Source organism: Ictalurus punctatus, chromosome 8 (assembly GCF_001660625.3).
Source record: "Ictalurus punctatus breed USDA103 chromosome 8, Coco_2.0, whole genome shotgun sequence".
NCBI classification, from domain to species: domain Eukaryota; kingdom Metazoa; phylum Chordata; class Actinopteri; order Siluriformes; family Ictaluridae; genus Ictalurus; species Ictalurus punctatus.
In genome coordinates, this window is record NC_030423.2 from 24,623,903 (window position 1) to 24,646,774 (window position 22,872).

Here is a 22,872-nt window from a genome sequence, read left to right on the forward strand (position 1 = left end):
GAGTAAATAGTGTCTAGAGAGGCCAGACTGGAATTCTCTCACTCACTCAAAACGCTTCGTTCTACGACTGTAATTGTACTTCGTGGATAAATCGGCATTTTTGCTTTGCCATTGCAGGATAATGAAGCAGAATAAGCTTGACATATTTGGCAGGCATATCAGAAGGTTTTGTCTGAGACTTAATGAATGGCTTGTAAGCTTAACATTGCCTTAAACTTTGGGATACACTTCAATGAAACTTAAAGTAGTAACCCGGTGACCGTAATGGTCAACCAGAGAGAAAGGTTTAAATATTTTCACAAGGTTCATGCACATACTCTGGTTCAACTTGCCTGGTTTTAAACATGTCAGCTCTGATAATGGGTGTTTGCTTAAAGGGTGAAACTTGCTGCTGTTGCTGACTCAGCCTGGTATATTTACTAGATAAACACTTTAGATGTGCCAGCTTTATAGCAGAGCTATCACTAGCCAGCAGGCATGTTTTTGTTGGTTTAAAGCCATGACTTTTTGTTTTCTATTTCTCTTGCCTTTAAACGATTCTGTCTCTGGCTAGCAATGCGCCGTTCTGGTACCGAGTATTGATATTGGCGCCGATACTGGTCTGAAACCCTTGATCGTTATTGAATTGAATTTCTGCGATATTGACTGATGAACTGAAGTAATGCATGGCACCACCACACTTGTGGCACAGCAGAAGGTCAAAGTATCTGATCAATATCTGGTATAAACCAATATTCAAGGTTCTGATATAGGTATCACAACGAAAATGGAAAATAGGATGAGATGTTCCCAATGGTTGACTCTGGACCACAGTTCATCTAGTTTGCAGTATTCTGAACCGAACAAGAGTCATAAACAGGCAATGTAATAGAAAATACAGCAAAAATAACCGAAATAATAGGACTGTTGGGTTAGTGAGAGGGCATGTCATCGTGTACAGGATGTGGGTGGATGGAAGCAACCGTTGGATTTCCTGTTAAGAGATGATTGAGAAGGATTAGGGAGGGTTGAAGATGACACCTTCTGAGGTAATTTCCCTAACTGATGATGGATGTATGAATTGACATGACTTGACTTGGCATGCAGACGCTTTGGGCTAAACTCATGGATTTATGGATCGAGTTAGCCTCTGAAAATCTTGGAATTGGAAGGAAACGGGGAACATAATGAGACAGAGAGCGAGTTAAATGAGTACTCATTATTATTATTATTATTATTATTATTATTATTATTATTATTATTATTAATATTATTCTTGGGATAAAATGGAAGTGATGCCATTTCTCCCTTTCTGAATGCAATCTTCAGGAAATTATCTGCCTGGATGCATCCCTGCTCTAAGAAGCCGTGGATCATGTGTAGACATGTCAGCCAGTGCTGCAAATTGTCTTCACATCCTGTTTAGCTTTTCCTGTCACAGGCTCTGCTGACAGCTTCCTCATGGAGGACTAGAGGCTCTCCACTGTGAGCTTAATTAGGATCAGCCTCTGAACCTCCCCCCAGTCTTCCTCATTAGCTTCAGGATATATTTGATGGGCTCAGCTGATCAAGAATAAGCAACACTAGGCTGCTGAACATGTGTCATTGTTTGGCGAGGCTGGGTTTCGCTGTCTGTAATCTGTAAGAAGCAGCATCTGCTTATCAGGGCCATGAGTCGTGCCAGGGTCTGGGTGGTGTTAAGCCTCTACCATCATTCTACTCACACTGTTGTGATTGGCAGTCCGAACATGACATAAGGACCAGCTTAAAGTGTCCGTCTTCATGAGAAGGACTATTTTCTTGTGTCATGCTATATACCTGGGTAGAGTATCTAGACTTATGTCTCCCATTTGAGTCTTTTTGCATTACCATTGAGGTGATAAAGACAGTGACAAAGAACACAAAGGACTATTTTTTTTCTATGTGGCCAAACAGCAATGTTTATAAAGAAGATCCAACAAATAATAACTTATTTTTCTTCAATTTTCAGCAGTGATTTTGGCATCATGGCTTCAGGATCTGCAGAGGCCCCCGCAGCCCCTGAGTCATCAGATGCATCGGAGGAGTGCCCAGGTAATTTCCTTCAACACATGTCTTTTAAATCATAACTTCACCCAAAAATGCTAACATTGATAATTGGAAAAATTGCAGCCTTAACTTTATTAATCTACTCTGAAAACACTTAGCACATGAATCATTTATAAATGGTGGATTACATTGAGCTGGCCTTTGAGAATTTGCACAAGGTACTTGGAAACACTGGCAGGAAGTCAAGTTGCTTAGAGACAAAGGCAGAGTTTTTTGGGGGTTTTTTTTTCATCTCCCACAAGAATAAGCTTTCTGCTTCCCCACACTTGACCCTTCTCTCCAGGGTAGTGTGGGAAGACGGAAGTCCCAGAGTACTTGTGTTAGATCCACCAGAGTTTGTGTACAAGCATGGGTTAGGCATTTCCTACCAGAAAGGGCAACTCTGAAGAGGCAAGTAATCACAGGTCTAAAGCAGCGGAATACATTTGTGTCAAGATTAAGGGCGTTCTCACACTTGGCTCGTTTGTAGCGTTTGTTTCGGGAACCTGGTGCGTTTTCTCTCTTGGTTCGGTTCGTTTAGACATACATGAATATAGCAGTCGTGCTTGGATTCTCACCAAAACAATTGGTCCGAGACCACCTCGTTCAGGTTGCAAACCAACTCTGGAGCGGTTCGCTTGTGGTGAGAATGCAATCCAACCAAACAGACCAACGAATCAACCTGTGTAGCGTTGCATGATGGCAATTGCGTGACATAAAAAGCGTGTGTCGTGAAATCCTGAAAAGCTATAACGATTAAATACGTTGATCGTTGATAGATATGCTGATAACTACGATCATTCCTTATAGATCTTTGGTGACGAATTCTGTGGGTGAGCACGTCATGGCATTTCAAAAGCAAAGCGCACCTCTTCGTTTTTTAAAATGGTGTGTAATGGCTCTTCTCTGAAACGGATGAATTACAACAACGTTGTCCTCGTGAAACATCGGTTCCCGCTCAAAGTGATGAATTATAGTAACTACAGCTACAACAACAATAAGCTCGCAGAGCTGGTGTCTATCCATCTTGATGGATGGCTGCTATGAGTGGAATCCTGGAACATAAACAGGCGCTCTCTAACCAATGAGAGGACAGTTTACTCACACGTGACTTGCATAAACATATTTTGGTATGCTTTGAAATGTTGCCTTTGAAATGAAAGCGAACCGAGCCAAGGAGAAAATACAACATTGTAACAATTTAAGTCCCTGTTTCGGAACATAGTGCAGATCTGCAGGTCTGAAAACACCCTAAGAGTCAGTGGTTTGGCAGCAAGCCAGGCAACTGATCCTCTGTGCATGTAGCAGAATAGTTTAGAGTCAACAAATCATTAATCAGGGACTCCCAGAAGCCTCCAAGAACAAGCCTTGAAAATCAAGAGGGAAGATTTACAGTGAAGCTATAGTTTGGCATAAAGGACCGAAAGACTTTCTTATTAGTCTTTCTTACATTCTTGCCAACACTGAAAAGCATTTGGCCTATTGTCAGGAGAACGCAAATTCAAATCCCAGCAAAGTCACACTTGGCCATGGCTGGGAGCCAGGTGAGGAAAATTGGACATGCTGTCTGGGTGGGAGGGACGACATATTCTCTCTCTTCCCTGTCAGTCACGGAGACATTAGCCAATCACCAGTGTCTATGAGATCATGGATGTGGAAGAGGGCAGATAGCATTTTCCTCTGAGTGTGTTCTGCTGCCCTGTGATTCAGCATGAGCAGCTATTTGGAATATCCTCATAAAAATTCCCCAGTTGGTAGTATTATAGTGGGGAATTGGCAGGTGACTAAATTGGGGAGTAAAATTTGGGAAAGATTCATTCATTCATGTCAACAAAAAGCTATTTTGAATTTACAACCGTAGTAATAAAATTTTAACAATGTATTGTAATATAGCGGTGTCCAGCAGGCCTTCTGGGAAAAATACTGAAGTTTACAGTGAAGCAGTACACGTTATCACACATTCCTGAGCGTATACACACTCGTACAGCTCATCATCCCTCTTAGACTAGGCATCTATGTTCACAGAGTCTATCCTTATAAGGCCATATATAGTGTGCATTGTAGAATAAGTCAATGATTGATCATTGAGGGTGGGAGAGGGATAGATAGAGCACTCATTCTTTTTCTGTTGTTTACTGCTGTTAGACAGGCCACAGCTGGATGCTGCAGACTCTGCCAACATGACTGCAGCATGTGATGAGAGAGAGAGAGAGACAAAGAGTCTCAAAATAAAAAGGGAACTTTATTAGAAAAATGCAGATGTCTCAACGAAATATTTTTAAATGGTCAAAATGGAATACTCCAGAGTTTTCTTAACCGTGGCTCTATTTACTGCGTATTCCTTAAGTTACGACGTGGTGTGTGCGATTACCTAAGACAATAATTTCAACATGTCCCTGCATTTTGAAAAAATAAAACAGAAAAACTTGTTGATTGAAAACTCTTGTAATGGAAGTCTAAGGGGAGTTGTTGAACTCGTTTGTTGAATAAACGTTTATGCAAAGCACAACCTTTTTTCCTAAACGTTCAGTCAAATATATTTGTAAATTAGTCTCAAAATTTGTATAATTTATCGTTTTCTGAATGTATGGTTTTGCGTTTTCAATCATTCAACCAAAGACGTGTGTTTTAATGCCTTCACTAGTAGAGTGAAAAGGTTATCCTTAATACAAGCAAAAGGCATCAAACGTATTGTTTGTGTTATTTGTACATGTGCCAAAGTTACAGTGAAACCGCTGAAGTATTCTTATGAGATTTATGAAGGCAGTTTATCTCCGAGAGAATGAGAATATGGGAAAGTCGTGACATTGATTCATTCGTCTTCTGTGGACACTTCACGCAGTCCCTCCAGGATTTAGCGATTTTGAGATCGTGGAAATCAATGAAAAATCAAAGAAACTCCGCAATATTCGGAGGAGCTTGCAAACGTAAAAACATTGCAGCAGATCGAATTCTGTACATTCGGACCAAGACCTGTCATGTGACATCATCACAGTGCGACATTTGAATCACGTGCGTCGAACATGAGTACAGCTAAGACGTTTCGGTTACCAACAAACATCACTGCGAAAGAGCGTGCAAAACAATTCCGTGCAAGTGCAATTTCCGCAGTAGTTTTCTGCAACAAAAAAAGCACACAATTTTTTGCATCACAAATTTTGAAAAAAGATGCCGCAAAATCAAGCAATTCGGGCCGCGACAATCACAAAATAAAACTCTGAGTACGGTGTCAGTCTATCAATGCACACACTTACACCTAGTCACACACTCATTCACACCTAGGGGCAATTTAACATAACCAGTCCGACTACCAGCATGTTGTTAGGAGGTGGGCGGAAACCGAAGAACCCAGAGGTTCTCACATCAATGCGCGGACCCTGGAGCTGTGGCAAATCTAAATAATGCACCACCATACTAACATACATATGACTCCAGTCTTAGTTGACCAGTGTTTCATTATTAAATCTCAACCTAATGCTCTATAATAGACACATGATCTCTTGCTGGTTAATATTATATATGCCATTGGGCTGAAATTTGGTGAATATGTGGTAGAGGAATGGAAATGAAATCCCCATAGGTTTGCTTAGCTGTATGCAGTGCCTTATAGTCTTAATCAAGTTTTAATCATAACTTAACTAATGCAATTCCTTTGATTCGTAAAGAGCTGTGCCAACTGGATCTTAAGTGACTGCCCTGCTTTTTAAACCACAGCTAAGCCTTAGTCTGAGTGTGTAATTAAATGTTAGTTGTTGATTACAGTCTTGGTGAGATATCATGCATTTAATTATGGCCCCTGTCACCAGGATCTGGGTGTATCCACCAATGTGTATATGCATCATGTACAGGAGAGACCCGCCCACTATTAAAGGTCCCCGTGTGTCCTGTGATTGTTTAGTGTATTTTAATACTTTTTTGATTGAATGGGACCAACTTTTTAGGAAGGTTTTGACATTTAAGGACTTGGAATCGTAACCTTTTGTTATTGTAAAGAACACGAGTAAAAATAACTGGTTAAGTAACTCCTTCCTTAAGACAGGCGATTGGTTAACATTCAATATTAACACTGAGTGACAACCTATATATAAGCTTAAGTGTTCACCTGGTAAAGATTTTTCAGCTTTGAACTCCAGTGCCTTGTGCTATTTTCATGGTACCACCTAAAACAAAAGAATTGACATCATTGGCATCATGATTGTTTAATATGAAATCTTCTTATCATCATGGGCAAAGCATTCCATTTTATCACAAGAATGTTCCGTCAGTTATGAAAACATCCACCGGGTTTTTATAACAAGGTGAAAAGACAAGGTTATGCAACCATGAGAGTTTGTGCTAATGTTATCTGAACTAATATTAGCACCATTTGTGCTAATATTAGCCAAATGATTTTTACAGCTGCTGAGCGGAATACTTCCAAAGGGCTTGTTTCCTTGATTTCACATTCTCAGTGTACTCTCAGACCATTACAAATGCATTCCAGTAGAATTTCACATTATTGACATTGAACGATCGACAAAACATGTTTTCTAAATCAAGAATGCCGATGGAATGTGCATTCCTACAAAGTTCTCATCTAAACGTCGTAAATGAAGTGCCTTTTTTTTTTCCACGGCAGGAAAAAAGAAATCCAGGTTCCAGACTTTTAAGAACTTTTTTGCGAAGAAGAAGAGGAAGGAGGCTGCAGGTCCAGTGCCGGAGAGCGAAGTCCAGTTGAAGTCCAGTCAGTCCATCGAAGATGTTAACGCTGCTGAGCCAACTTCCATCCACACTGACAAAGACAGTGACTCCAGGTAAGATTAATGATTAAGGATTAATAAAAGGAAGAAGCATCTAATAAACAGGTTTAAAAAAATAGAAAGATGGGAGCGTGAAGTGAAAATAGAAATGTATAGTGTTTGCCTCCAATTTAATTATTCCCGATTCCCACCCTGTAGCTCAGCTGCCCTCATGAAAACGATCAATCTGTGACTGTAATGGCTAACACGTGCTTGCGCACATGGTGGTTTATTCCATAAAATGCTTAAATTCAGTAGAGGAAAAATGGAAAGGCGGTCCAGCCACAAGCATGATGCCACTGGCATGCAAATTGTAGCCCAATGTGGCAGCTAGGTTTCCTACACCTATGGTTTACACAATAAAATAGTTAGCCTAAACTTAGCTAGCTTGCTAATGACCTTGACTATTGGTTTAAATAACAAGTATAATATTATCTAGTATGCTAGCAAACCTGGCTAAAAGTTTTAATTACACAGTATTTAACCTAATGTGAGCTCATTTCAAAGTAACCTGGCTACTGATTTATTATATATATATATATACACATTATAGTGTGTGTGTGTGTATATGTGTGTGTGTGTGTGTGTATATGTATATATATATGTATATATATATATATGTATGTATGTGTGTGTATGTATGTATGTATGTATGAGAGAGAGAGAGCACTAATATTCGCAATGCTTGCTAGTGACCTTTGCTACCAGGTTACCTAATATAAGCTAGCCTAATATGAGCTAGTTTATATACAACCTGGGCTACATAATACACTATTATTTGAATTGAATTGAATTTAGCACACTTCTTGTAGTTTGGTTTTAATTCCCTGATATAATACATGGGCTACGTGTAACTAATTAGTTAGCACACTATTGTATATCCTAAAGTGGAATAGCTTCTGGTGGTGAGGAAACATTAGCTAAAAGCTAACTACTTAACTGACAACATTCTATGTTTACGCAGCTTCCTAGCTTGGCTAATCTTGCCAAATAAGAATGTGGCTGTTTATTTTCTTTGGTTAATGCCATTTCCACCCAGTTACGAACGGATTAGCATTATTAAAATCACTAAATCTGTTAACTCTCAATCTAGATTGCTATATTTGGCAGAATTTTGGGGCACCATGCCGTGTGTTGTGTTTTTAATTTGCACATTTGGATAAACACAGCTGGAGCTGAGGCCTCCTGCAGTGTGTTGTCTTCATATATTGCATAAGCAGTGTGGTATTGACTTTGCCCTCTCTCAAGCTATTGCTTGACTCAGCAACACACGAAATAAAGTTAGCACACAAAAACTGATTTAAACCCATTTATTCTGCTGCACACACCAAAACAGCAATTACATATCAATTAGATATCAGCACATGGATTAGCTAAGAGCTTCATACTGTTGCTCCACACTGGAATTGGAATGAGCTGTGCTGCTGCTGTCGAGACGCCTCCAGTTTTATTTCTGTACCGAGTTCAGACACGTTGCAGGAAATTAGCCAAGATTTCCCCTGGCATGATCAGCTGTATAATAAACAGCCTGTTTTTCTGCATGTGAGAGGCAAAGAGGAGGGTTTTGAACGCCAAAGAAGCCAGCAGAGGAATTGAGAAAATGCTCTAAATATGAGTTGGGCAAAAGAGACCTGGATTATACAAACAAAATAAGCCATCCTTATGAAAGCACATTTAAACTTGTAATCATATAAGATGAAATCCATAGCGCAACAACTGTGGGGATAATTTAATATGCAACTTAAGGCAGTACTCCAGCCATTTTTAAAACAATCTCTATCCACCATGTCTGTCGCATGTGCATGATTCCGACAGACCTTTTCTACGCAGTAAGAAAATAAAATAAAATAATGAGTTTACTTGAAATTCCCTTACTGAAGACAAAGGGAAGTTGTTGAGCTGTTGAATTCTTAATTATGATTGATCGGAAGGTGGTGGTTTTTTTTGTTGTTGTTGTTTTTTTTCCCCCCGAAAACAGAATGGCTCTGACTGTAATGCCAACTATAATTGAAATGAGAGTTAGATTAATGCACTCGTACTAATATGTTATCATTTCTCTAGTAATTCATTCACATGGATTTGTTTGGTTGAAGCTTTTAATAAAAATAATATCATATATAATCGTATCTCAAGCTAATAATAAATAGTAAAAAAAAAAAAAAAGTGTTATTTAATAAAGACATATGTATAATAATTGATAGGGCAAAGCTTTCTAAGTAGATGTTTGTTTAGCATTTATGGAAGGATTAACCAGTGTTAACTCTTTGTAACACTCGGTAAGTTTTCCACCAGAAAAAAAGCACACTGTTGTTCATTAATGAACAAAAAAAATAAATAATAATCATTGGCAACTCACTGTGGTATAAGAGGAACAAAACCCTTCAGGATATGTTGTTATTGCATAATAATCACCTTCTGGGTTATAACAGTAATGCCAGGTTGCATCACACCACCCCATTGTGGATTATTTTAGTATAATGGCATGTCCCACGTGTTTTTATTTCTTACGCATATTTTGCAGAACGCTTTCGTGAATCCTTCTGCCAAAGTTAGTTGTGGATCTCCTATAGAAATTCGGTTTCAAGGGGAAGAATTTGTCCAATTTGTTACCAAAGTAGTTGTGTGGGTCTGCTACGAGAAAACATCCGGGATCACATCAATAGTTCTGAACCAAATTTTAGTGTTGGAAAGTTCGATAAACCACCACTGCATTGTATAGAATCATGTTAATGATGATGATGATGATGATGATGATGAGTCTTTATTGCTCACATATACATTACAGCATAGTGAAATACTTTTCTTCGCATACCCCAGTGTGTTATGAAGTTGGGGTCAGAGTGCAGGTTTAGCCCTGATACGACGCCCCTGGAGCAGATGTTCTGTTCAACTACACCTGGGCTTCCATTGTAAAGGAGTTTGAATTAGCTGGGGGGTTTTTTTGGTTGTTTTTTTTTTTTTTTTTTTTTTTTTTTTTTTTTTTTTTTTTTTAAAGAACAAGGAGTATGTTGAAATTCTGCACATGTGCTACAGAAGACATGGATAGAATTTAGGTTGGGGGAAAAACGCAGTACTGCTTTACCCTGCTTTAACTGGTAGGAGCGTATGTACAAATGTTCAAACAAAAGTTTGTAAAAATAATAATAATTAATTTTTTAAAAATACAATAAAGCCATTGAATTTCTCTCGGCATATCCTTCATCCGTCTCCTTTTTCATAGTTCCACTATCAACGTGGGAAGCAAGGCCTTGTCACAGGACAGTGTCTTCACCTCTGATCCACCCTCTCCTGAGACAATTGAAGCTCTTCAAACCTCACACGACAGCATTCACAACAAAGTGAAATCCCTACAGGTATTATAGAAACTTTGTATTTCATGTTCTTGGCGTTACTTGCTGGTGTATATACTTCTTCATCAGAGATTCCTGTTTGAAAGCTTATATACACTATAGCAGGAATAGAGGGCTCAGCTGTGTATCACTCCTGTCATCCTGTTCACTTTAATTAATATTAGAGTTGGCACCTCACAGGGTTTTGGTATCAAATTAACAAGTCTGAACATAAACCCCTAGACACGAGCTGACATGTTCCGATTTGACATCTTTCTTTCCTTCGGAGTGCTTTTCAAGGCACAGTCGGTCTGCCTGAAGATGTATAAAACCTTTCTAGTTAAGTGTGATTTCCCAACGCAGTGAAAGTCACGCTTTGATCGAGCTGTTGGATAGTTACGTGCCGTAGCAAAACGGACAGAATCCTAATCAGTTCAGTTTGTAATTAAATACCAGCTGTCAAAATGTCCACAATGTTTCCACGCTACAGTCAGAATGAAATCATTAAATACAATTTCTTTTCCTTTTCACTTTTGGGGGTGCCGGATTCAGTTCTGTAGTTTTCCACACATGGTAGAAAATGTCAGAATTTCAGCATGTGAATGTGCTTCATTACCTGAACCGGTACTGTGAACGATGTCTTTTTTAGTTTTTTTTGTCTTGAAAGTCATGTCACAATCATTTTCTGCTTGTGCAACCTAATGCCTCGGTCTCCGCCATGTCTGCTGACACTGGGATAAACATAACTGTCCTATTCTTATTGTGGTTAGGTTCTGCCTGAAATTTATGCCACAGTGACACACACTATCATCATTGAACCATAAATGTTGAGAGTGCATTGATGGTGTTCAGCGAAGAATATTTATTCCTACTCGAGCTTCATTTTAAAGGGGCCAGGTCACAACTGGGTAAAGCTTTCTATGGAGCCCATATGTATCATGAGATAAATACAGTCATCGCATATTATGAATACATTTGTATGGGATTTTATGTGTGTTATAATTGTGAAATGTGTTGCACTTTGTAGGAATGTCTATTATGAATTGTTAATAGATTTAATATAATGCATTAAAGAAATGAACATAACACATTGTCATTGGCAAAGAAACTCAAGTTCAGTATTGTATTACATTAAATCATATACTGTTATTACGGTATTGTACCATGTGTTGTAGCATGTTATGTAAATTGTTATTATTAGAGGAGCAAGCACCGAATTTGCTTAGGCTTCTTGTTCTTCTTCTTCCTCTTGTTGTTGTTGTTCTTCTTCTTCTTCTTCTTCTTCTTCTTCTTCTTCTTCTTCTTCTTCTTTCTCTTCTTTTTCTTCCTCTTGTTGTTGTTGTTCTTCTTCTTCCTATTTTTGTTGTTCCTCTTCCTCTTGTTGTTCTTCTTCCTCTTGTTGTTCTTCCTCTTCTTCTTCTTCTTCCTCTTCATCTTGTTGTTGTTCTTCTTCCTCTTCCTCTGCTTCTTCTTCCTCTCGTTGTTCTTCTTCTTCTTCTTCCTCTTCCTCTTGTTGTTTTCTTCTTCCTCTTCCTCTGCTTCTTCTTCCTCTTGTTGTTCTTCCTCTTCTTCTTCCTCTTCCTCTTGTTGTTGTTGTTCTTCCTCTTCTTCCTCCTCCTCTTCTTCTTCTTCCTCTTGTTGTTCTTCCTCTTCTTCTTCTTCTTCCTCTTGTTGTTCCTCCTCTTCTTCTTCTTCTCCCTCTTGTTGTTGTTGTTGTTGTTGTTGTTGTTCCTCCTCTTCTTCTTCCTCCTCTTCTTCTTCTTCCTCTTGTTGTTCTTCCTCCTCTTCTTGTCCTTCCTCTTCCTCTTCTTCGTCCTCTTCTTCTTTTTCTTTTTCTTCCCCTCTTCCTAGGTTGTCTATGGCAGTCCATAGAACAGTCTGGTAAAACGTTGTGAAATTTGGCACACTGGTTCGGGGGGATGTAAGGAACATTCTGACCAAATTTGGGCTAAGTGCGGCCAATGATCTAGCAACACCATTGGGTCAAATGTGGGCCTAATTTGGAAGTAAATTTATGCTCATAACTTTTAAACCATGTGTCCAAAATTCCAAGGCGTCACTGGATTCCCTGGGTCGAGACGAGTTCAAAGCCCTCTATGATGTCAATTTCTGCCTTATTATTATTATTATTATTATTATTATTATTACTATATGTACAGTATAATAATGTATAAATAGTATTTGTAAGCTGCAAGCTATATACATTTATTTATTTATTTTTTAATGATTCTTAGTTTGTAATGGATTTTCATGAACAGTTACAACAATGTGCATAAGGCTTTATGAATGCATTAAACCACAGTAAGAACATGTCTGTAGATATTATATATAACTTCCATAGAAAGTGTTACCAAAAACTGTTGCAGGTATTTTTTTAGAGATCTGATTCTGTTTTATTTGTTTTTTTTTTTTAACATTTTAATGTTTACATTCGCTGTGCAGATGCAGCTGAAGCAGGCGATCCGACTTGGCTCTCCTCCAGCTGTTATCTCTGTGAAGAAGAGTGAGGATGGAGAGGTGGTTTCGGAGGATGACGGTCTGCCATGCAGTCCGCCGGAGTACTCCACAATCCACACCGTGCTCACAACTTCCTCTCAGAGGGTATGACTCTCTGCTTCCTGCTTGACTTCCGAAATAATGGAATTTCCAGCAAGTGCTGGAAATGATTTTAGAAAACAAAGGAGCTTTTAAAAAAAAAAAAAAAAAAAAAGACATACAGGGTGTCCAAAAAAGTCAGGAACCAATGGGAATGTATTGAGCAAAATCCACAAAATCATGATACAGCAGCTGAGAAAATGCACAGTGTAAGGGTGAACATGTAGAGCTTATGTTCTAAATAATAAATACAAAATGAACTATATGTAGCTTTACTCTCATTGATTCCTGACGTTTTGGACAACCCTGTACTCCCCGTACACCCTGTACTCCAAATCTATTTGTAGAATTCGTACAACTAGGCACGTCCCTTTATCAGACATCATTGAGCAGTCAGGACTGAGTTAGCATGATAGCATCAGACATGCGGAGACTGGAAGCTCCCTGCTGAGTTGTCTAAATGGATTAATCCTGCTGCTTGTCCTCAGTCGGATTTAATTAACGCTGTCTGTACCTGTCTCTCCATTTCAGGACTCTCTGTCTCCATCCATTACAAAAACATGAAACAGCGTGGCACAGCACTATTGCTGCATTTATACTCGTCTTTACCCTGTCTATTTTCAACACGTTCAGTACTGTTCCCCTTTTCTTTTGAGTCACCTATTGACGACGACCGAGCTCCCTTTTTAGCGTCCAGGTTTCTTTATCTTCCCACTGCAGAGAGATTTAGCTTTCTTTTTTTTCTTTTCTTCTCCTTCTCATGTATCTACAATCAGATGGAGAAACCGTTTGATGGCACGAAGAAGGACAGCATTGTGTGCAATTTGCAGTCACAACTCAATCATGACTAAAAACGAATAATAGTTAACCTGAGAATAGACTCGTTAGCAGTCAGTAACATTGAGAAACATCACTCTATCAACAATTACACCGTTTTTTTTATTCGTTTATGTAGCTGTACTGTCAGACTCAATGAATCACCACCTTCTGACCAATCAGATTTGAAAATTCAACAGTGCTGTGGTATAATCTGAGTCCTTTACTAGTCATCGTTAGTGTAGAGACGGGCGACGATCTAATCCAGAGGTCTTGTTCTTTCAGAGTAACTAGAAAATATGTGGCCATTCTTAACAATGACACAAATACTGTATGCTAAGGAAAGCGTATTCTGGACAAAACCCTAATACAGTCAGCTCCAAATAATGATCTGGTTGAAGGATTGAAAAAACAACTAACTAAATGGACAACCTTCATCATTCTGTATTTAGACTAAAAACTACTAATGGGAATTAAGGTGGTAGGAACAGCCGTATTAATATATAAACTCTCACCTTTTCTCTTTCCAGTCATCAGGTGTGGTCCAGAGGAGTGGCTCCCTTAGCCTGGAGGGATCAGACAGCGATGATGACCAGGTTACACACTCCTCACTTTCTCTATACAAATGTAATTGAAAGTGTACAGTTGAGGTCATAAGTTAACAGCGGCTACATGATGTCGAGATCCATCTCGACATCATGGGGTGAAAGGGGTGAAATATGCAGAAGATGCTGGAAAAGCAAAGAACGTGCAGGACCTGGAGGATTTTTCTGAAGAAGAGTGGGCAGCTTAACTGCTCAGGACAAACAATGGACTCGTAAACAAAAGACTGTCAAAGCGTATAAAGTATCATTTAAAGAAATGGGCTTCATTGCGTTGACATTCTGTGGTGTGATGGAAGTGGGATTTCGCAGACTAATAGAGCATATTGAGCATCATTACAAAGTGCCTAGTAGACATTGAGGCATTAGTATTCATTATTTACATTATCAAGACAATTCTACAAAGCCATATCTGGACGTAATGTATTATAACATGTACGCACTGTAACGACAGAGTAGAAGAACATTCTTGGACTCTCGATGAGTGGACTAAACACTATTAGTCGGCTCGACTGCCGTGTGTATGCAAAGCACGTTCTCTCTCACACACACACACACACATACACACAGTATTGACTCTGAGAAGAAGAATCCAAGAGTTTGAAGACTGTTGTTATGTGGTTAAAGGCTGCAGCTCAATGTGGGAAATAACAAGGCAGTAACAGTGCGGTGGAGACGTACAGGAAGAGAAAGTGAAGCATCATAAATGGATAAGGTAGAGAGGAGCGGTTTAAAGCAGCTGCAGAAGATTGATGCATCTGGGATTTGTGTGTGTCTTGTGTTCATATGATATTTAAAAATCACATCAAACATTAGTTTATAGCTGTGATACCAATTGAGATCATTGTTTTTATTAGATGTGTAGGTGTGTAGATTTTCAATATCTAGATCGATCAAAATTGGCAATATTGACAGGCTGCATTTTTTTTAAATTTTTTTTTTATGTCTTATTAACTTCAAGAGAGAAAGAAGAGAAGCTGGTGAGAGAGCAACTGTTTATAGCTGCTATCATGTAAGAGATAACAGAAAGTAACTTGTCTTGTAGACTTTCCACCATATTAAAGGGTTAAAAAGCTTGACATGTCATTTAATACTAATTCAAAACGCTAACCGTTGGCAAATTGCTAAGGTATAAGAGGAATAAAACACTTCAGGACACGCTGTTATAGGGAAATAATCCACATAAGGGTGGTAACACACTTGCAACATATTGTATGTATGGCGTAAAGCCTAACTCCTGCTATATCTGACTCAGTAAGGAAGTGTCTTATGCTCTTTTAATCACGTTTTCTAAAAACTATTTTAGTGATCTAGTGCGTCCTCAGTGCCCGCTACCACAGTTAACCAGGCTATGAGTTCATGATCTGACTGTAATGACGGGCCTTTCTGTGCCTCGGGTAATTTCTGTAGGATTCATCATCTGTTGCTTCACTCCAGAGGTTTTCATCAAAGTTGTGGTGAACTCTCATTCCAGTGGCTCGTCTTGGCAGTCTTTCTGTCTGCCAGAAATGGGTTATTACAGTATACTGAGGCTGCCAGGCTGAACCTGGCCACAGCACAAACACTCATTTCTCTCATAGCCTATAGCCACATGGCACTCGTGATCTCCATACACACAAAGAATAGAGCGCACACTGTTTTGTTTTTTTTCCCCCTTTCCTTCCCTTAGGATTTCCCCAGCTTTATAACTGCTTCTTAAAATGAATCTGAATATCAATGTTGCCTTTAAAGCCTTTAAAGATCTGCAGTTTTTGGACCTCCATCTAAGAACTTGATGGGAATCTTTTTTGTTCGGATTCTTACAGTAAGGGTTCGTTTGGAAATGTTTAAAGATGAGATTGTCCAATCGGATGTTCAGTGTTTGATTGTTTTTCTGTTTTGTCATGAATTTGAATACAATAATAATAGTTTCTAACCGTAATGCTGGTGTTGGCTGGATATTTTTGTTTGATGGACCAGTAGCGACATAGAGGCTTTGAAAACATGTATACCAGTGCAACACCGACTAATAAGCCACTACCATGTGGGTGTCACGCCTGTCCTGGGAATGGTCCACCACCCAAATAATATTTAGCAGCATTTCTTGGGTGGTCTTTTCCCTTGGGTGTACCTGATAAAATGTGAAATCACCTTTGAGATTTCTGAAAAAGCTTTGTTGTTATTGAGTGATCTGTAGGGAATACATAACGTCCTTGTTCAGGATCTTTCACTTGCAAAAAAAAAATGGGAACAGTCCTATGTTTAATAGACATCTGTGTATTCTGTCATGTCATACTCACTTAGATATAGCTTTGTTGAGGAACCCACCACGGCTCACTTAATATATTAAACAGGCTGTTTTTTATGAGGTCAAAACATATTATCAGGTTTCTAGCCATCAGTGATGTCAGAGCAAAAAAATGCTGCCCCTCACCCTTGTCCCACTGTTGATCCAACTGGAAAAAGCTTTTTTTTGTTGTCTTTTCTTTTGTTTTCAAAAAAGGAAATAACTTAAGACACCAGTCAGAGACGACTAAAGCTGAGAGGAAAGAGTCATGTTTGGGGTTTCGGGTTTCAGACTGAAAAATCCGTAGTACATTTAGATCCTTCAAAACAATAAAGGTGACCAGCACCAAAAGACTATTCTTAGGTAAATGTGACCTTAATTGAAACAGGGCATAAAACATATTGCTAATCTGTTTCTCCAGTTGTTATACGCAGGAAGGAAATTCATGAATATATTCTTAACAGTAGGGCAAGTGAAAGGCCAATTATGTTTCTAGGAGCAAGCTAGTTCTAACCTCCATCTCCGCTTGTCCACTCTGCTCTATTCATTTGTGGATTATTCTAGTAATAATTTCAATGGAAGCTCTGTACAAGGATAGAAAGACAAACAAAAGTGTCTGTACATCTGCAAAGAACCGAATATTATCTTTTGTAAATGAAGTATTTCATTAAAACCACGTTGCTGGTTATGCATGGTAATGGACATGGATGCAGATTGTAACTCTTCCTTTTTGTTGTCTATGTATGTAGATGTCTGGGGCTTCATCGAGACCAGTAACCCCACTTGCATCCATTCCTGTGGACTTCAGTGAGCCAGCCAGCTCCCTCTCCTGCCTGGACTGTTCTGCTGCCCACCATCGCATTGCTGTCAAATCCAGAGCCTGTGCTAAAAGGAAGCCTGCCAGTGTGAGAAATCCCTAACACTCACTCACTCACTCACTTTTCTGGGAGCCTGAAGTCATATCGAAGGCTTGTTTATATGGTTTTAGACCCTCCTCAGTTTGTAGAGATGCTGGAAAGCATTTTTGGACCATGTCCAAACCCACCACAGAGATTTGTATTTACATATGTGAAATTAGCCAAGTAGTTTGGCTAATTACTCGGGTGTACGGAAGTAGATATTTAGACATCGTATGACAGCTTTTACTGGGACAGTTTAAACAAGCAACCACTTTGATTGTATTTAGAGGGAGCTGTTACAAACCAAGAGAAGAGACCTGAGAGAAAGAATACTGCTTCGAGACACAGAGGACAAACTGAGAGCTGCAAGAACAAGCACAGAAGAGGAGGAGAATAAAGGTACTTCACATGCATTTCTCTGCTTAAGTCTGACAACAGGATATTCATTTTATAACCAAAATATGTGTACACTCTCAAGACAAAGTTTCATTCGTCATCAGATAATGTTTCAAAAGATGACGAGGAGATCAGCGAAGTCCAGGAAGACTCTGTAATAAGCCCATCAGTATTAGCACAGAATGAGGAGGAGCTGCCGGCATCTTCTCAAAGTCAAAGATCATCTACGATTTCCAACTCCGCTGAGGCTTCTGAGGATGACGAATGCGTCCCTGACAAGGATCACATCGCCATGTCTGGGATCCTAGAATCCTCCTGGGAGAATACAGTAACACTGAAGCTCCAGACTGATGACTTCCTGCTGGATGAAGGATGCGAGGTTGTCTCAGAAGAGCAGGGTTCACTGCTAGAGGAAGTGCTGAGTTCCCTGAAGGGCCCTCTTGTGTCAGGCCTGGTGCTGGAGTCCGAGGCTACAGTTGAACAGATGGAGGTTGGAATCTAAAATTTGAGGGGAATAACCTCTGTGTAGTTTTAAGAAATTAGGCCTTAGTAGTCCCCAAGCAAAACACCAGACAGTGTACTCTAACCATATTTCAATCTTGTCATGTTCTACCTCAGGTTGAAGACACAGCTGAGGAAGATGTGCTAGATAACCCGGATGTGGACGACACGACAGAACACCCTGACTCTACAGATCCATGTTCAGTCCTGGATGACCAATTGCCTTTTGAAAACACTCTTTCTGAATCAGTTACACTTCTACAAGAGGTAGAGAATGTTTTACAGGAAGAAAAGGTGCCAGAGAGGCAAGAGTTTGCTGAGGATGTCCCATTTGAAGAAGATCTGCAATTGCATGAGGGTAGTATTGAGAGAGAGGAGTATGAGGTTGAGGAAGACCAAGACTACAGGAAGGACTTGAAGGAGGAAGTAGCTGAAGACGGTGAGAAAATGGACTGTGCTGGGGAGGAAGTAGTCATGGAACAAGAGGATGAGGACACAAAAATGGAGGAAAATATGGATAAGGAAGAGAAGCATGAGAGTGAGGAAGATGCAGAAAAGGAAGCTGATCAAGAGGAACAGATGCTGGTTGAAGACAATAAAGAGGACGATGATGGTGAAGAACTAAATGAAGAAGAAATAGAAGAAGAAGAAAATGAGACCAAAGATCAGTCATGTCCATTAGACGATGAAGAACAAGAGACCGAGTCGAATACAAGCATTAAAATTGAAAGCTTCCATGAGACCGACCGAAGTGCCTCAGTGTCAACAGAGGTTGTGACCCAGCCTGAGGATCTTTTAGCACAGGAGTGTACTGAGCAACCTCCCTTTATGGTCATGACCTCTCTTGAGCTCAGTTTTCCCAAGAAAACCTCAAACCAGCCCAAGGAGACAGAATATGGTCCTGAAATTTTACAGGAGGACGCCAATGAGCAGCACGAACTTCTGGAAGCATGTGAAGATCAGTCCACAGAAAGTCTGCAGATTGATGATGAATCTTCAGAGCTGCGTCAAGAGGAGGTGCTGTCTGAGAGTCACCAGTCAAGCTCATCTGAAAGTGAGGCTGCTAAAGAGTCAATTCAGGAGGTCTCACCATCTGCAACAGATGATCCTGTATTCAACAAGTCCCCGAGCAGAGATCAGTCTTCTGATTCCATGAGAGCTGAGCCATCTGCCAGCCAAGTGGAGACTCCGAGTCTGCCATCATCCCCTCTCCAGAGAGAGATATGCCAAGCTGACGAGGACACAACCCCAGAGAACCCGTTTGGAGTACGGCTGAGAAAGACGCCAGTTCTGCACCGCTACGCTTCTGAAGGAGAAAGTCCACCTCCCAACACGGAGCCCATGGAGACACAGAAATCACCGTTCTTAGAGCAACTTTCCAGGAAACCTGCTTTACCCAAGAAGCCTGATCAGGTGGCTGATGGTGTTGTGAAGCCCAAAAGGACCTCAGGTACTAAATGTTTATTCAGTATCTACACTCAATGATCTAACTAGCTATCAAGAATTCATTTATTTCACGAAATGTTCCTTATGGCTTGGAGTCAAGAACGCAAAGGTTTTATTTGCGCAGTGAAGGGTACAAGGTGTAGTGAAATGGTTAGTGGTTGACACTGTGACTGTGCAACTAAATAGACAGGGGAAACATAGTCATGTGATTTTAATGTGCTAGTTAATCAGCACCATTATGATTAGCTAACTTTAACTTATTAGCTAACCTCGCACATATCACAGCCTATTATGCTTAAATGTTAAAGGAAACCAATAAACATAATGAATACATTCTGATTAATTGTGCTGCCCTTGTGAGGACATAGCATTTATTATAGTCGTGTTGTGATTTTTACAGATGTGGCTGGTAAAGCGTCAGTGGAAAGCTCAGAGTCTCCAAGCTGGATCTCTTTGGCCAGACAGAAGCAGAAAGTCTTCAAAGAGAACTCCCTGGACGAATCACCTGAGAGCAAGGTCGCTACCCAGGTGAGTATTCTTATTCATATCCTTAATCATCAATCGTACCAAATGCAGTGCCCGCCACTAATATTGGCACCCTGGGTAAATATGTGCGAAGAAGGACGTGAAAAATTGTCTTTATTGTTTAACCTTTTGTCCTCGGGCAGAAAATCAGCCCCAAAATATTAAAGAGTCACCCCCATATTTAACTGTGGGTACTTTTCCATATGGCTACATCTCTGTGTGCGCAAAAACCACCTCGGGTGTTTATTACCAAAAAGTTCTATTTTGGTTTCATCTGCCCATAGAACTCGATCCCATTTGAAGTTCCAGTAGCATCTGGCAAACTGAAGACGCTCGAGTTTGTTTTTGGATGAGAGTAGAGGCTTTTTTCTTGAAACCCTTCCAAACAACTTGTGGTGATGTAGGTGACTTCAGATTGTAGTTTTGGAGACTTTCTGACACCAAGACACAACTAACTTCTGCAATTCTCCAGCTGTGATCCTTGGCCTTTTTCTGGCCACTCGAACCGTCCTCTTCATTAAATTCAATAATTTGTCCCATTGAGTCCCATTGTTGAAACGCACATGCGTGAGGAGTCTAGCTAGCTGAACTTCAATCTTGCTACCCTTAGCAAGCAAGCAGTAAGTGATACCAGGGACATTCTATGGCATTTGTTCAAGATGAACATTATCATAGCCCACTCCACTCACTATTGTAAAATCTAAGAATGTAGTAATAGACGGTACTCCGGTGCTGACGAGGTACGTTTTGGTTCTGACCTGCCCCCTGATGGAGAGCTTTTGATCCTTCAGATGTACAAAAGGTATGCAGGCGTGTATGTGGACAGCACGGCTTGTCCATATACCAAAATTAGTCTGTAAATAGACTTTGAAGGAAGATGGGGGGAAGAAATTTTTTTAGGGCAGTGAGAATTTAACCAAGTCATCTATTCATGTATAATTTACAATATCAGTAATATCGATATTTCTTCCCCTTTGGTCGAATCTGATTGGTCAGAAGGTGTTGATTAAGTTTAGAACAGGATGTCTCGGTGAGCAGTTCAGCTACAAGACAAATCGTGAGTTTATATTAATCCACTTGCTGTAATACATTAGCGTTTCTAAAAAATGAATAAATAATTTGAATACGTCTGATTATAAATGTTTAGTCATTATTTTCCGTCTAGGGAACACATAGATTTTGTAAGCTGGCTCACTTGTCCGTTTGGTTTTTTTTGCTCAAGATTTTTTTTTTGTTTTAATTTTCATTTAAACTTTTCTTTTCTAGGATGAATGCAACAAGAAGGGTTTAATGGACGATCCGTCAGGTCCAATTACCAAGGAGCAGCTAAAACCTGTTGCTTCACCAGTTAAAGGTAATGAAATTGTTGATTCAACTACTGTATAAACCTTATCAAGATACACATGCATGGTTATTCTGTTTGTATCTCAAAGTGCAGTACCAAACAACAGCTGCTAAAGCCTTTCCTTTAGTTATGGGACTGCTTCCAGGACAACCTGGAGGATGTACTGTATAATATGATGAAATGGAGTGAAAGTTCTACATTGCTGCCCTCTAGTGGACAAGTTCTTACAGCAGCTTTTGTTTATTGTATTGTAAGCACTCTTGTACAAAAGTACGTCTCGGTGTTAATTCTATACATCACATGTACGTGTATGTTTTAGTCAGTAGTACTTTTTATTTGATTCACAATGCCATCTTTTTTTTCGTTTTGCCGGAATAAATCATATGTCTTGCATGAAAGGCTGCGCATATATTACAAATGATATTACTGTTCTTTTTTTTCTGTGATCAGTGTCATGTTCTTTGGAAATATCCAAACCAGTACTGGTGGAAAAGGAGAAGAGGACCATCAGCCACCCAGTTCCAGCTCCTCTAACCCAGGATGAGCCTCCATGGCTGGCCCTGGCCAAGAAGAAAGCCAAAGCCTGGAGCGAGATGCCACAGATTGTGCAGTAAAGACCAAGAAAACACCAGGCTCAGAGCTTCTTTCCAGGACATTTTTGCACACACAGAAATGAACTTATCCAGTAACTGAGATGTCTCTATCTTTCTCATCTTTCGCTTTGCACACACACACAAAAAAAAAAAAAAACCCACACACAGATCTACACAGACTTCTAAGCAATATAATTGGAATTGGTTTCCCCCGTTTGAACATCTTTGTACCTAAAGGTAAGAAAACACTAGTTTTAATTGTTAACACGGATAAAGTGGCCTTAAAGCTTAAATTAAACATTTTTCCAGAGGCTTGTCTGAATTTGTTTTCATGTTCTTTTTAATCAATGATACATCACGATACCTTTTCTCCCTTGATCAGTTTTTGAGGTAATTGTCTATGGGGGGGGGGAAACAACAACATAAAGACATCTTTGTATTTATTTATCTCATTCATGTAATGTTTTATGCAGTGTTGTTCTATTTTTGTATTTCCTTTAAAGTTGTGTTTACTGTACATAAACATTAATAAAAAGAAAACTGTCCAGTTTGGTTGATTTTTATCCAGTTTAAAAAGGCAGTACAATCTTTACCTGGGCCCAGATTAAGTTATGTCGTACTAAGCTATTTATTACTTTCACACAGAGGAACAGAAAAACATTAATGCGATATCGTAACACACAAAGATCATTAAGGAAACGTGTATTTTATAGTGTGGAGCAATCATAGTTGATA

General features: G+C 39.6%; 1 protein-coding gene across 5 annotated transcripts in view; it reads left to right on the forward strand.

Moving 5' to 3' along the window:
* The window catches only part of zgc:66433 (DUF4592 domain-containing protein), a 33,104-nt gene extending 10,422 nt beyond the window's left edge, over positions 1–22,682 (forward strand). For 3 of the 5 annotated variants that reach the window (XM_053682263.1, XM_053682261.1, XM_017474012.3), the window contains exons 2-13: positions 1,970–2,052; positions 6,665–6,839; positions 10,045–10,177; positions 12,596–12,754; positions 14,095–14,160; positions 17,182–17,337; positions 17,619–17,730; positions 17,832–18,217; positions 18,346–19,678; positions 20,075–20,202; positions 21,466–21,553; positions 21,995–22,682. In XM_053682263.1, the coding sequence (XP_053538238.1) occupies positions 1,986–2,052; positions 6,665–6,839; positions 10,045–10,177; positions 12,596–12,754; positions 14,095–14,160; positions 17,182–17,337; positions 17,619–17,730; positions 17,832–18,217; positions 18,346–19,678; positions 20,075–20,202; positions 21,466–21,553; positions 21,995–22,158 (2,967 nt within the window). In that variant the 5' untranslated portion in view covers positions 1,970–1,985 and the 3' untranslated portion in view covers positions 22,159–22,682. The remainder of the gene's footprint in view (positions 1–1,969; positions 2,053–6,664; positions 6,840–10,044; positions 10,178–12,595; positions 12,755–14,094; positions 14,161–17,181; positions 17,338–17,618; positions 17,731–17,831; positions 18,218–18,345; positions 19,679–20,074; positions 20,203–21,465; positions 21,554–21,994) is intronic. The other 2 variants (XM_053682264.1, XM_053682262.1) reach the window with 2 other exon arrangements.
* Positions 22,683–22,872: the final 190 nt, after the last annotated feature.